The sequence below is a fragment of the Pavona decussata genome, unplaced genomic scaffold (genome assembly GCF_977016875.1).
Source record: "Pavona decussata unplaced genomic scaffold, jaPavDecu1.1 SCAFFOLD_3, whole genome shotgun sequence".
NCBI lineage: Eukaryota > Metazoa > Cnidaria > Anthozoa > Scleractinia > Agariciidae > Pavona > Pavona decussata.
In genome coordinates, this window is record NW_028145427.1 from 1,380,668 (window position 1) to 1,394,823 (window position 14,156).

At 36.6% G+C, this 14,156-nt stretch overlaps 2 protein-coding genes across 2 annotated transcripts in view; both read left to right on the top strand.

Annotated features, from left to right (window-relative positions):
- Positions 1–74: 74 nt before the first annotated feature.
- LOC146489790 (uncharacterized) lies at positions 75–1,001 on the top strand. Its single transcript, XM_085103053.1, has one exon. It carries the CDS (start codon positions 129–131, stop codon positions 882–884), a length of 756 nt encoding a protein of 251 aa, XP_084959179.1. The 5' UTR covers positions 75–128; the 3' UTR covers positions 885–1,001.
- A 2,143-nt stretch (positions 1,002–3,144) lies between these two features.
- Positions 3,145–14,156, top strand: part of LOC146489791 (E3 ubiquitin-protein ligase AMFR-like) — a 28,765-nt gene continuing 17,753 nt past the window's right edge. The window contains exons 1-8 of the mRNA XM_085099707.1: positions 3,145–3,460; positions 3,556–3,648; positions 7,649–7,813; positions 10,501–10,653; positions 11,336–11,376; positions 11,904–12,036; positions 12,816–12,949; positions 13,316–13,426. Coding sequence (XP_084955833.1) covers positions 3,284–3,460; positions 3,556–3,648; positions 7,649–7,813; positions 10,501–10,653; positions 11,336–11,376; positions 11,904–12,036; positions 12,816–12,949; positions 13,316–13,426 — 1,007 coding nt within the window. The 5' untranslated portion in view covers positions 3,145–3,283. The remainder of the gene's footprint in view (positions 3,461–3,555; positions 3,649–7,648; positions 7,814–10,500; positions 10,654–11,335; positions 11,377–11,903; positions 12,037–12,815; positions 12,950–13,315; positions 13,427–14,156) is intronic.

Genomic DNA, 14,156 nt, shown 5'->3' on the forward strand with positions numbered 1-14,156 from the left:
CGTAATCCCATACCAAACGTGCGCCTGGTTATTTTTGCAGCCTTGAGTTGAGACGAAATGTTGTGCAAACTTTGAACAAGAAAAGTATAAAGAAAACAGCTGCTATCGTTGACAATGGATTAAGAAAAATGGCTAGCCCTTTAAAGCAAATAGTTATGCTTGATATGTGCCGCAGCAGAACAAAAAAATACGCCGGGTCAAAGTATAATTTCAACGAGAATTTCAAAGGAAAGGAAGACCCTGAATATTACAAAGCTGCCGTGCTTGTCCCCATCTTCTTCAAAGAAGGATCTCTTCACGCTCTTCTTACGCTGCGATCAGAGCAGCTGTCCACTCACAAAGGGCAAGTAGCATTTCCTGGTGGAAAGCAAGAGGATTGTGATCAAGATATTATCGCCACTGCGTTGAGAGAAGCTCATGAAGAAGTCGGCTTACTCCCCGACATTGTTGAAGTTGTTGCTGTTTTGAGTCCGTTAGTGTCGATGGCAAGAGACAAGAATATGTACGTATATCCTGTCATTGGCATTATAAAGTCAGACTTTGACCTGGTTATAAATGAATCAGAGGTCCAAACAACATTTGATGTTCCTTTGGAGTTTTTCCTTCTTAAAGACACTCACAAGCTAAGGAATATGACCTTCAAAGGAAGAAACTTTGACGTTCACGTGTTTGACTTTAAAACGAACGCCGGTAATGGAGATCAAAATAAGTCATCAATGTTTGTTATTTGGGGGTTAACTGCTGAAATTTGTTTGAAGGTAGCTATCACAACTTTCAATGAGCTGCCTGAGTTTGAGCTTTCAGAGCAGTACTCAGAATTGATTCAGTATATTACAGAATTGAATTCCAAAGAGAATCACTTGAACCCTTATAGTAAAATTTGACTTGGTTGAGCTCGTTATTTTCTTCTTCTTTTTTGTGGTTGCAGGGGGAAGGGGGTCTTCAACAGCTCCAGAGAATCACAACTCAAATTACTTAGCTCCTAATTGTAGAAATTTTCTACAATTCAGGCCCGTAGCAGGTGGAGGGGCAGGGGGGGCTTGAGCCCCCCCAGAATTTTTGGAAGTTACAAAACAGTTTGCCAAAACATAAATAATTAAACCAAATTAATGTGCAGCAATCAGTCTTAAACTCTGACGCTGCAAATGCCTTTTCACAGCCCTTTAAAAATGTGCTTACTACCTTTCAGTTTGCTTCGCCAACAGTTTGTTTTTATAAACAACAACAACAAAGGTACTCCTACCTTGTGAATCGGAAATAAAAACCAAAATGGATCGACATCAACCAATCTTAAGCCCTAAAAGCTGTTGAAATAAACTACTTGTTTTCTAAGGCATCCGATCATTTATAGCAATACAAATGTCCTTAGACCTCCTTAGCGTATAACAATTTAGTGTTCGCGCGTTGCCAAAAGACACACAAATATGTCCTCTCAAGAGCCAGAAAAAAAATTCTCCCACAGTCGGATTCTTACTGCCCGGTTAAAGCCAAATTATAAAAGAGAAAGAAAAATTCGTCGTCGTTTGTTTACGTCCTCCTTCAAACGTGAAATTAGGAAACTTAACATGGTAGTCCACGTAAAAGAAACGGCAAAAAGGATGTACCAAAAAGTGTGCAAGTGTGCAGGTGCAAAGTTATTGTTTTACTTACTAAATCTACTTTTTTTGTCTTTTTTTATGTTCTCGTTGCATCTTAAACTCCCTAATCAGTCTGGTTTTTTGGGGGTGACGGGGGGGGGGGGGGGGGAGGTAGTTTTGTTTAACCATTTTGCTGAGCCCCCTCAGTTGTTTTAGCCTTGCTACGGGCCTGCAATTTTAAACTGGAAAAATTTTACAACACCAACTGTTCTTATCCTGACAGAGATAAGAAAATGTATAGAATTAAATCAAGAAGCTGTGCAATGACACTGTTAGAATTATCTTCCATATCCCAAGTTTTTTTGAGAAACCAAAGGAAATTTGTGAGTGCTTTTCATCTCCCAATGATCCTTAGCTCTACTGTATTGTATGTTTAATTATGCTGTAACTGTATAACAAGAATTGAACATTTATTTTAAAAACAATTTCAAGAATAGTTACAAATATGAAACAAGACATTCTAGAGAAGTTATAATATTATTCACGTTCTGTGTATGATAATTTCTACAAGTGATTTCTACACCTAATGGTTACACTAATGCAACGGACCTTTGACAGGGGCTTGTTATTGGAAGAAATCTTTCATTTACAAAATGGTTCGACTTTGACAATAAAAATAGTTAAAAACAGCTTTAAATAACAAGAATAACAGCCTTATAAACGGTTTGATCTCAGAATTTATATGAAAAGTCTTTACAGTATGATCATCAGGGTGAGTATAGTCAGGAGAGAGACCCAGTTGTTGTTGTCACACAGATTGTCACTTCTTACAACCCAAACAGAAGTCAGAGTGAGTCTGATGATGACTTCCAGACTTCCACTCAGGTTGATAAAACATCAACCATTGTAGACGATAAGTAATCACTTATTTTTTGTAAGGTAAAGCGAACAAAAGATGTGAGCACATGCATAAAATTACCTCTTGCATCTCGTGAGCCACAGAGGACCGTTGATCAGCCCTATGGATCGCGTTTCCTCTCTCTTTCTGGCCATTTTTCATGATTGCTCATATAAAAAAAATTATTTATATTTGAAAGGGCTTATTATTGAAAGGATGTATCATGTTTGTGTCTGAGCTTCTGGGTGCTTATTTTTCTTTTTTGGAGGTGATTGTGTTTTGAATTTTAATGCATTACCTGAAAAGAAGAGGCCAGTAATAAGAAAAGTGTTTGTAGCTTTAGAAGGACAAATATTATCCACGGAATGAGCTTATGCCACCAATAAGGACAAGGGTACATAAGAAATGAGGCCATCTGCACAAATTTAATTAAGGCACATAATTATATATAATTTTTAGACTACCCATGGTACAGATGGGTCATTTTTCTTATATTTTACAATGCTTTTATTTTAGTTAAACATATTTTTTTAATAACGTTTAAATGACTCCATACAATAGCAAATCTTCCCAATATAATTTGTATTCCCAAACGTTTGGAACTTTAGGACTGCAATGACACCGAAAGGAACTGGGTATGAGGCTAGGGGTCCCGTGGGATGCAGTGACGTCACCTATCGTACTGCACTTGCACTTATCGACAAATGCTGAAGAACTTCGAATCACTTCTTCGGTTTTTGCCCCGCGTTTGTCCTGTTTTGAAACGTTGCTTTCATTTCATCATCGTTAGCAATCATCAAGAAACAAAATGCCGTTAGTTTTTCTCGAACAGCTTCCTCTGCCGTCGCTACAATCTTACGTGACTGTCAGCGTTCTGCTGTTTGTGTCCGCCATTCTCTACTCCTTGAATGTGACTATCGGCTCAGGCGAAAGCGATGTTCCAAAGATATACGACTTTATGTCTCAGGATAATTTCTGCTTCTGGGTCAGTATATTTACAACAGCTTTAATCAGAGGGTATTATTTTACTTCTAATCGCTTTTTCTGCTTACGTTTGCGCTTTCTATTTTTATTTTTCAGTCGAACTTGAATATGGCATACTGTTGTTTATTTTTGTTCGGGAAAATTATCCAGAGAGTAGTGTTTGGCGATCTTCGCGCCAGTGAACTACAGGTAAGGATAAAAGGAAAGCGGAATATTTTTTCTGTTCCAATGGTTGTCAATTTTGTACTACCTAGCATTTTAACGCTAATTACAAGGAGAAACGCGAACGTCTCTTTTACAAATTAGATCGTGTAGTTCATACGTAGCGTCTGTTTGGCGTCGCGCTGTGGATTTGAAATGTAGATTTTAGTCTGAATAGTAATGAATCAGTTTGAATAGTCATAATTTCAATGCGTTAGCATCTCAATTGCTAATAAGAAATTTATTCGTCTCTCATCACAAACGCAGAATCGTTTTATATTGGTTCAATCAATACGTTGTATTAAGCCATAAAATTGTCTGCACTTTGGAAATTAGCCAGGCTTAGCATTATTATACTCAACCAAATTCCCAAGAAAATGCTTCGTATTTCAATCTTTTATTTGAAATTAATTATTTTTATATTTTAAATACTTAGTTACAATAGCACAGTAAAGTTCAGTTTCCAAGGTTTCATGTTTATTTTGGAGCAACATTCTGTATCTAATTGTATTTTTACAATAACTGTCCAAAATCCCGCGCGCTGATTGGCTCGTAGCTATTGTCTGTAAGAGTACAGACAATAGAAATGATGTCAGATGTAATACGCGCGCTTTCTCAACGAAAAAAATAGCCAATTCAGCTCATACTTTTTCCATGTTATTGTAAAAAACAAATGGACGGCAGTTTTCTATGGTGTATACTCTTATAGACCATAAAATGATGCCATAAAATGTCCAAAACTTGGCAGCGAAACCACTCGCCTGTGGCTCGTGGTTCCACTTGAGTTTTGAACATTTTTTGACGTCATTTTATGGTCTATAAGAGTATGGACCATAGAAAACTGCCATCGATTTGTTAAATAGAATACAGTGAAAAAGCTTCATATAAGGGCAGTTGAAGGGGTTTGAGGGCCTTTTTTACATGGATGAAGGATGATCGTAGCAGCCAAATCATCCTACTAGGCTGGATCAATCCAGTGCCAAACTTTTTTTTACCTTTATTTGGTGGAGGATTTAAGTTGACCCCACTGCTTGGATGATCCTATTTAGCGCCAGAACATGCATGATGCCCAGTGACCTCTGGGAACATTAAAATCACCCCAGTAAGACATCCATTCTTTTTTTTTGTTCTTAGCTAACAGGGACTATTACATGTAGGAGTTTGAAAATACTGTCAGTTGCGTCTCAGTTGTACATGGGGAGGAAAGACATGTTCTGGTTGGGTGCAAACATGACATGTTTTGGCACCAAACATTGAGAGTTTGGAGGTGGCTGTAGTTGACTTGATTTTTTTTTTTTTTGCTGAACAAAATATTCTCTGCAAGCATTTTTAGACATTAAGAGTACTTTCTGGAAGCAAGTGTACTGTTTCTGAGCGAGAAATATGCCTGCAAGTTGGGAAAAATGAAATAAGCTTATAAGTGGAGTGCACTGATCTGGTGCGACAGTCTTAGTTTACTTCAAACGTTTGGCGACAAAACATATCATGTCTGGCACACTATTAGAACATGTTTTTTTGTCTCGTGTCCACGCTTAGATGCAACCGATGGTATGCTCAATGACAAAGTTTCTCTGATCTTTTTACCAAAAGTGATGAGTTACAGGCTAAAGTGTTCACCACATCCTATGAAAATGAAAAGCTCGTGGTTACATTAGAATATGTGCCTGGAGCAGACTTTGTTTATAGTTTTTGCAAAAAGTGGATATCATAGATTGTTTTAAATACCCATAAGAGAGTCACAGGCTAACATGTATTCAGTGCTCGAAATTAAAAAAAAATCCAGGTTGTCCCTATTTCAAAAGCTGGGCAACCAAACCCGTGACTTTTGGTTGCCCTGATGAATCCTTGGTTGCCCGTTAGAAAAAAAATTTTGCATCACCACACTAACTACAAATCATCGTGCCGTCTGGTGTGAACTGCAGCCAAGGTCGCTTGTCACTCCGTGTTCGCTGCGGTTCTCGTTTTCTATTTCCTTTCTTGTACCGTGCATCTGTCTCGCTCAATTTAGCTTTTGAGGAGGCGGCTTTACCGACCAGTCAAAAAACGCCACATTTGCACTCAGTGAAAGAAAATACTTGTATTCTGTACTGCTAATTGAAGACATAACAAATCAAAACCGAAATAAAGAATTTGAGAACAATTATGAGAACGATTACATGCCAATGCAATGGCGGTTAAGCTTGAACTAATCCCATAGTTCTTAGTGTGCGGCGATGGTTTTCACGGAAGTCTGATCGGAAGTCTGGGTTTAAGTTGTGGCATATTCAAAATGGTGACTTTTACTGGCAATGTTTTGTAAAATTTACAGATATCCAAAACACAGGAAAACGCTAAGCTGAGGCAAAATAATTATCATTAACTTCACACTATCGGACATTGACAAAACAAAACCGTCACGTAAGTCGGTTGTTGTTTATGATTAATTTATTTTCTATTTTTAGCTGGGTTGTCCATCGTTTTTTTCCCGGGCAACCAGCCTCTTAATTTTACTAAAAATTGGTTGTCCGGTAATTTCGAGCACTGATATATTTACTAAATTTACTTACCCTGGCGGTGAGAAATATAACTCGGAATGGTCTTCAGTACAATCATTACTGCATACATTGTTATAAAATTCACTCAAAATTTTATATTTTGTAGTATGTCAGCCTGTTTTGGACCTTCAAGGTAGTTTTTTTTAGTAACTTCTAACATGTTAGGGATCAATAGAAAATGTAGTTTGGGATTTCTAGATAGCAACACTTGCAACAAAGATGGAATGAAAATGCTGCAACATTAAAAGTTTCTTTAAACTAAGAATGAGTGGAGAAGGGAAAAGTTTTGTCTTACTTATGGATAACTAGCCTACACGTACCTATGTCAAAAAATCAACGTTAGTTATTCTTGACAGTAAACAGACATGAAATTTACTTCTCCTGCCAAATAATTTTTTTTATTATTTAGAACGGTGGCATATTTCAGCAAAATTTCGTTTTTTTAAAACACCTGTTGCAGAAGGCTGTGATGACAGATGTTCACCAATTTTACCTCTTGAGGTCTTTGAAACTTGCTAAAAAGTCAGCAGTATACCAATAATATATTTTATTTAGAAGTTGGACTGAAGTTCTGTAGTTGGAGTGCTTGTAAGGTAACATACATGATTGTATCCTCATTCTTGCTGGAGTCTATCCAAGACATATCAACAAAATCCAAAGTTATTCTGCATGCTAACATGATCCTTGTAGTAGGATCATCCTTTCTCCATTGAACACTGTAACCACAGGTAACCAAAATGCAAGTATTGGAATTTAAATGGACCTGAAATTTGATGTTAGAAATCAAGGCAGTTGCCTAAGAACTATAATTTCAAGGAGCTCACAAGGCAAAACACCGACATATGAAGTGTTACAGTTGTGTAGGTGCTGCTACAAGAGGTTTAGGCACCCAGGGCATTTTCTTGGGTGTCCCAGGCTAGGCAACAACCTTGAAAATAATCAAAAGTTTCTGGTGCCCAGAGAGCTAAGTAAATCCATTCTGAGGGCCAGTTTGAAAATCTTATAAAAAAAATTACATTAAAGCTAAGCCCATGGTATCGTCACCATATTCCAAGGATCGTAGATGCTGCACTTTATTTTGTAGTTCAGTCTTAAACAGGTTCAGTAGTTATTATATGCACAGCCCTGAATTAAAAACCAAGTTATGGCTCATTTACATGATAGAAAATAAAACTAAGGCAACTTGTTTTTCTCAGAGGAGTGCTGTCCAGAGTTGGAAAATCTTTTTGTTTGTTCAAATGTTCCATCCCAGGATCCATAGATTAAGTTGTTAGTCTTGTGTCTCAATTTTGTTGTGAGATAAGTTTCACAAAACATTGCTTGTGCAACAGACATTGATATTGATCATCATCACAAAATTTAATGATCCATGCAATACCATGAGATATTTATAGAAAGCTTGATGTGCTATTTAATATGTTTTTTTTAATGATTTTGCTTTTATTTCTTCTCAGCAAATTCAAGACAGATTTTGGAACTTTATTTTCTACAAGTTTATATTCATCTTTGGGGTGCTAAATGTGCAAAAATTCAATGAAGTTATGTGGTGGACGGCTTGGTTTACCTTGCTGGGTTTTTTCCATCTTTTTACACAGCTCTGTAAGGACAGGTTTGAGTATGTAAGTATCTCACATTTGTATCATAATGCTGATTTTTTTCAGCCTAGACATAGTCAATTCTTCATTATGCTATCACATGTAGGATCGCAAGAGCCAAGTGGAGCCTTTTAAGGCAGTTGTCGAATGGTTTTATGCAAGACTATCTGATTACAAGTTCTTGCAAAAGGGAAATGAGCGAGATCCGACAAATATATTACTTGGTTGTTTTTAAGGGTACAGTGTACTTCCTGGGTTCGATAGGGTGAAAAAGTGAAAAAACGTTTTTTTTTTTCGACCAAATAGAATTTGGGGATTTTATCTAACATTTACTGAAAAAAAAAATTGAAAAATATTTAAAAAAACGCGAGATATTTAGGAACACGTATTTCCATATAAAAGTAAATAAATAAAAAAGGTATCATAATCTTCTTAGTGCGAGACGCCCCAGAGGAATTTTCGCGGCAAAACGCTTCATCCGGTAGCTCTTATTTCAGAAATAAGCACATTTTGTTTACATCTCGCCTGCAAAAAAATTTCTCACTTCGAATTTTAAATTCTTCGCGTTTCCCACATGGAAAAGTCATCTAAAAACGAAAAGAGCCTGTGGATAAAATCCCGGAAGAAGCCAGGGCCTGTGAAAAATGGAAAGATAGGTTTTAGCAAAGATCGAAAACGTGATCTTGCAGAGAGCGACAAAGGGTCTTGGTTCGACCAAGAAACTCTAGTCGACGTTGAAGGTTCTGTCAAAGGTGATCACGAAGAACTGGAGCAGCGGCCTTCAAATTTATCCACTGTTATTGGATCAAGTACACAGAGGTCGATTGCCATGCAAAAGTCCTGCAGGGAAACTTTGCAAGCGTCCTGTGAAAATATCAACAACAAAAAAATCACTATTGTGTATTATTTTTATACCAGCGTAACTCCAACTCTAAGATCTATTTTATTTGATAAAAAGACCAGAATAAAGATAAGGAAATTTTGGGTTGTCGTGGCAGACAAACTTCTCTTTCTCCTGGAATGACTTTTCTAACAAAATTGAGCGCAACCTCCGGAAATGCATATTCTGTATCCTCTGGGCCGATTTCTTTCTTCTGCAGCGAGATAAAACCAAATAACGGTTTACTGCGCGTTTGTGATGAAACACTGGCATAAAATCAGCAAGGATTAGACCGATGAGATAGAACTCACCAGAAGCAGCTAGAGGCGCATGAGCCCACGTGTAATACTGGAGATAGCGCGTTCTGCTTGGCCCTTTCTCTCGCTTTTTGCTCCGCTCCACGCTATCTTGAAGATTTCTTACGAAGAAATCACAATCGTACCTAAATAACAGTAAAAATGGGATTTTCTTTCATTATACATTTCCTCTGATACGAAATGAATAATCGCTTTAGCTTGAAGCGTAAATTACATTACACGCAATCAAAACGAACAACCTACCCAATAGAATACATCTCTGATATCAGTGCACTCCTCAAACTCTCCGCTGACGCGCTTTCGGTTTCGTTAGCCTTGGTTTTTCCCCGTTTTCCTGGTTGATTTTTACATTTTCCTTTCGCCACTTTCCCCATCTCGCCCGATCACAACAGCGGAGTCTAAAACGTGTCTGCAATGCGATACTTTTTCCACGAAATTCTGTGCTGTTGTTGTTGACGCCATAGGGTCCTGTTGCTCGATTGGCTCGCCACGTAATGAGGTGTCATAATCTCCTGTGGAGGCTTGTTTTTCTTGCAAACCTTTATCGAGCGAAAACTCGCACTTGAATTTTGGCAGAGTATGTCGACTTTGAAGGAATTAATAGGGTATGCAGTTTTGACGGATTGTCGTGAAATTTGGCCAGAAGATTTGAGGGATAATGACCAACAAAAAGGTGTCAGGGAATTTTGATTTTCAAAATATTTTTCCCGTGGCGAATGTTTACGCAACACGCCTCAAATATATTTTGCTACTCAAACTTTAGACGTAAATATCTAAATAACCAATCAGAATTTCGAAAAAGCCTGACACCTTTTTGTTGATTGATGCCTTGTGAATAACACTGTGCAGCGATTTCGTTCTTCGCGCGGCGTTCGATAACCGATTAATTCAATGGAACGACCATCGGTCGATTCGAGGTTCTACTGGCTCCTGGCACTTAAAAAAGGAAAAGATCGCTAAATTATATTTTTTATAGGAAACTACATTTATTAAGCTTTATAATGATATATAGTTTGTTAGAGGTTTATTAAAACTTGCGCGCGTACGAATTTTTTTCCAAAGAACACCCGCGAACCCAGGAAGTATCCTTAATAAAACAGTTTTTCCACTAAATGCGCTTGTTGGATATGATCTGATTATAGCCAAGTCAATGGGCCGAGTTGGCTATCTATCATCTCATATTTAACAGGCGCTCATCAAATAATATTATTGTTAATTATGTGACTTTTTTCGTCATGAAATTGAAATAGCTCAAGATACATGTAAGCTCTACTTTTGCACAGACTGGTTATCACATAAGAAACTTAGTATTAAGGTTTTAATAGTGTAGCTTTACTTTTCTTTAAAGTGGATGCACAATGGAGGAAACAACACTTTGATGGATTTCTTTTGTGCATGAAACTGAACCAACTCAAGCAAAGCATTTGTGGTTGTGCAATGTAAATAGAACACAGCTATTAGTCTATTACCATAAGTTCTAGGCTAGTAACCTGTGACGTTGCATTCTTTTTCAGTTGTCTTTTTCACCAACAACATCTCCATGGTCTCATGCAAAAGTGCTTGGATTGCTCAATGTTCTGGTGTTATGCTGTAATGGACTGTTATTCATCTGTCTTTTTGTTGGCTGGCCGGATGGCATCCATACCTTTACCTTCATGTTGGCTGAGGTTTGTGATCCATGTTAATGGTTAGAAAAAAATAAAAAAAGGAGTTCAATCCCTCTTTTGCAAGTTATAAATAATCATTTAAAATTTTTCTTCATTTAAAAATCGTAAGAAAAATTTATTTTCTTAACAGTAACTTTAATTTATAGCGAGTATTAGTGTTCTCTTAATGGTTTTGATTACATGTACTTTTCGATCAATTTTGACACTTTCCTATAAACATTTTGGGGAAATCCAAGAGGGCTGCCATTTGATTATTTGTATGACGTAATTATCGCACCATATGACATCACTTCTTGTTGCAGACCTCAAAGGAAACATCTTTGAGTATACTGTATACATGTTATTATACTCCAAGTGTCATTCATAGCTTCAATAGTTGCTGATTTATGGAGGTGGGAGGGGGTGGGGGGGGAAGGTGGTTGGGGTTCTTAATCCTCCCTCCCTCCCACAGCCCCAGAAGAGGTTACCCGCCAAGTACTATTAAGTTACAAAGTTCTGCAATTTTTTTCTTCATTTTGGTTTAAAAAAGATTGTTACATTAAATAAATTAATAAATTTTTAATCTTGACAAATAGGTAAATTTCAGCAATACCAGATTTTTTTGGCAGTAGCAAGTCAGTCAGTGTAAGTAAATTTTAACAATCTTTCCATTGATGGTAAAATCTTTTTGATTTGCTTCTAGTGCATGCTGTTACTCATCAAAATTGTCCATAGTTTGATAAGGTAAGTACAGTTGTACACTAGTTCTTTTTCTCTGCACTTTCCTCTGTAAATTATTTGTCTTCAAGGTAAAATTTTTTCAATGTTTTTGTGTCTAAATGGTGATGGAAAACTGTGAGCTTTTCAACACAGCTGCTACATTTACAGTGGGAAGAGTTGTGTATTCAATATTGTCACCAATACTTAGAGCATATAAAACTTTTCCAAGAGTCATATTTGTAAAATAATGAGTTGTAAAATATTGTAGTATGTAGAAAAATAATATCAACCTCTCTGAAAGGATTTATTTAGTTTTTACATGTATGTAATTCAAGTATTATCCAGTGTAAGTTATCCTTGTGGCTCAGAAAAGCTCTGGAAAGGGAGCCTCAATAAATGTATGTAAATGTAAATGCAAATCTTTTCCTATGGACATGATGTTTAAAAAAGGCCAAAAACTGAATTTCACAAAGTACAATACTGCAACAGTGGAAGTGTTTGTTTTATTGAGTGTGGTTTAAGTAATAATTCATACATGTGTTTGTGTTCAGATATGGTATCCATCTTTGGGACATTGGACATACCACCATGTGGGAAGGTCGAAGCGCCTGGAGTTACAACACAGACCTCATGATGGAGCTAGCGATGTACATTGTGGACTTTGCGCATCACCTTCACATGCTGGTAATGAATACTTGTAATTACATTTGCTTTTAATTTTGTTGACGTTTTGATATAATATTAGATGTAATGTTTGTTATCAAAAGTTATACTTTTATTAGTTATGCTATGTTACCAAAAGGTCTTGAAAGCAGAAGACATGGGAAAGCTTTAAGAAAAAGTGCAACATTTTTCAGTTTCAAAGACATGTTTTGGCAGGTTCTTCTGCCATCATCAGTTACATGTACAAGGCAAAGTACATCTACAGGGTTAAATTTAAAATATATGTAAAAATATATTTAGAATTGCTTATGTAAAAATAGTGACAAAACAAAAGGATGATTGTGTAACTGCAAGGGTTATAAAAGAGAGAATTAACGTTTTTCAACTGTTGGTTTATAATGGGCTTCCATTCACATCTATTGGGAAAAACATTCTTAATTTTTGGAGTTATTGTCATCTGCAATAATAATTTATTATTGTCGCAGGACTGTTTATTGTTTTTCAGTCAATCAAACATGAGTTCAAACCAAAACTCACAAACCAAGAATATAAATCTAGGAAATAGTTTCCTGTTGACGACAGCTTGCCATTTATTTATCTCAGCTGTTGTTTGATTGGGTTTCTTTCCCAACGCAATAAATTATAACCCTTCCAGATTCTAGTAACTATTCATAGTTTTCTTGGTTATACAAATATGCAAATGGCCATACATGTATCATTTATCTAGGTGCAATGAATGGTTGAAAGAAAAATACAACCATCTTCTGAATACTGCATTGTTCTGATTTGTTACATTTCAGTTGTGGTCGAATATCTTCTTAAGCATGGCCAGTTTGGTGCTGTGTATGCAGCTGCGACATCTTTTCTATGAAATCAAGAAAAAGCTGGCCAAACACAGAAATTATGTGAGAATCATCAAGTGTATGGAGTCAAGGTGAATAAAAATCTTTCTCTCTGGTCATAGTCATGAAAAATCACTTTTCCCTGCATTCCATAGCTTTACTTACAAGCAACTTCATGTACTGTAATGTTAAGGAAGCGACATACAAGTAAAGTTGTAGGAGATGACTTAATACATCATTCATACCAAGCAGGGTAAACTGACAGGTGTGCCTACTATTACGATGAGGATTTTTGCAATCACTGCAGTTGGGGTACAAAATTGTGGTTTTCTGTCATGATTAAATTTGTCATTATCTGCATAGTGTGCGCACTTCTGCGATTTTATATCAAATCCCTGGAATTGCATTTTATACAATGATCCAGTTTTTTATATTGATCGGTATTGTTGAATTCCCAGGTTTCCATTGGCAACTGAAGAGGAACTGATCAAGAATAATGATGACTGTGCTATTTGTTGGGACTCCATGGCAGCAGCCAGGAAACTACCCTGTGGTCACCTTTTCCACAAGTATGGCTTTTCCCTTGATATTTCGTTTATTTCCAATTCAATCAGTCACTGCAAGGTTTTGCATTTGCTCTTAACTACAAATAATAACAATAAAAAAAAATTTGTAATACCGGTAGTTGCTGCAGATTTGGAATGAAACACTCTTATTAACCCATTGCAGCCCACGTGTTTTTGACATTTTCACAAATTAGCATTTTGTTAATTATTAACCTAATGTGCAGTAAAAATAGACAACTTACTGGGTCAAAAAAACAGCACTCCTTTGGTCTATAATAGCTAGAATTTCTATTATTCGAATAAAATACCGTAGCTGCGAATTAAAGATTACTCGAAAGATAAGCCTGAAGGTAAAAATTTCGAAAATTTCGATGAAATTTGATCCTCGCGCCACATGGCAGTAATTTGATCCGCTCTCGAGAAGACGTGTTTGTTTACGCAAGATTAGGCAGTCCTCACGTTTCATCAATGAAAATAGAAAGAAAAACAGGCAATAAAGCTTTTCTAAATGAAAAATTTATTCAACTAAGTCTTTGTATTGGTCTTAGAAGAAAACGCGTATAATTTTTGCCGCGAGGCGACCGACTCGCAAGCAATTTGAAGCAATTGCGAGTCAATTTTGAAGCCAATTTATCGACCCGTGCGGAGCACGTTTTTCAAAACTTTTGCGAAAACTGTTCAGAATACGAAGAATCGATCAATTAGAATAGTATTTCAGTACAAATTCACAATC

Bases quoted from the DNA above. Each gene is read 5' to 3' on its own strand.
- LOC146489790 (XM_085103053.1), top strand. From the start codon at position 129: ATGGCTAGCCCTTTAAAGCAAATAGTTATGCTTGATATGTGCCGCAGC.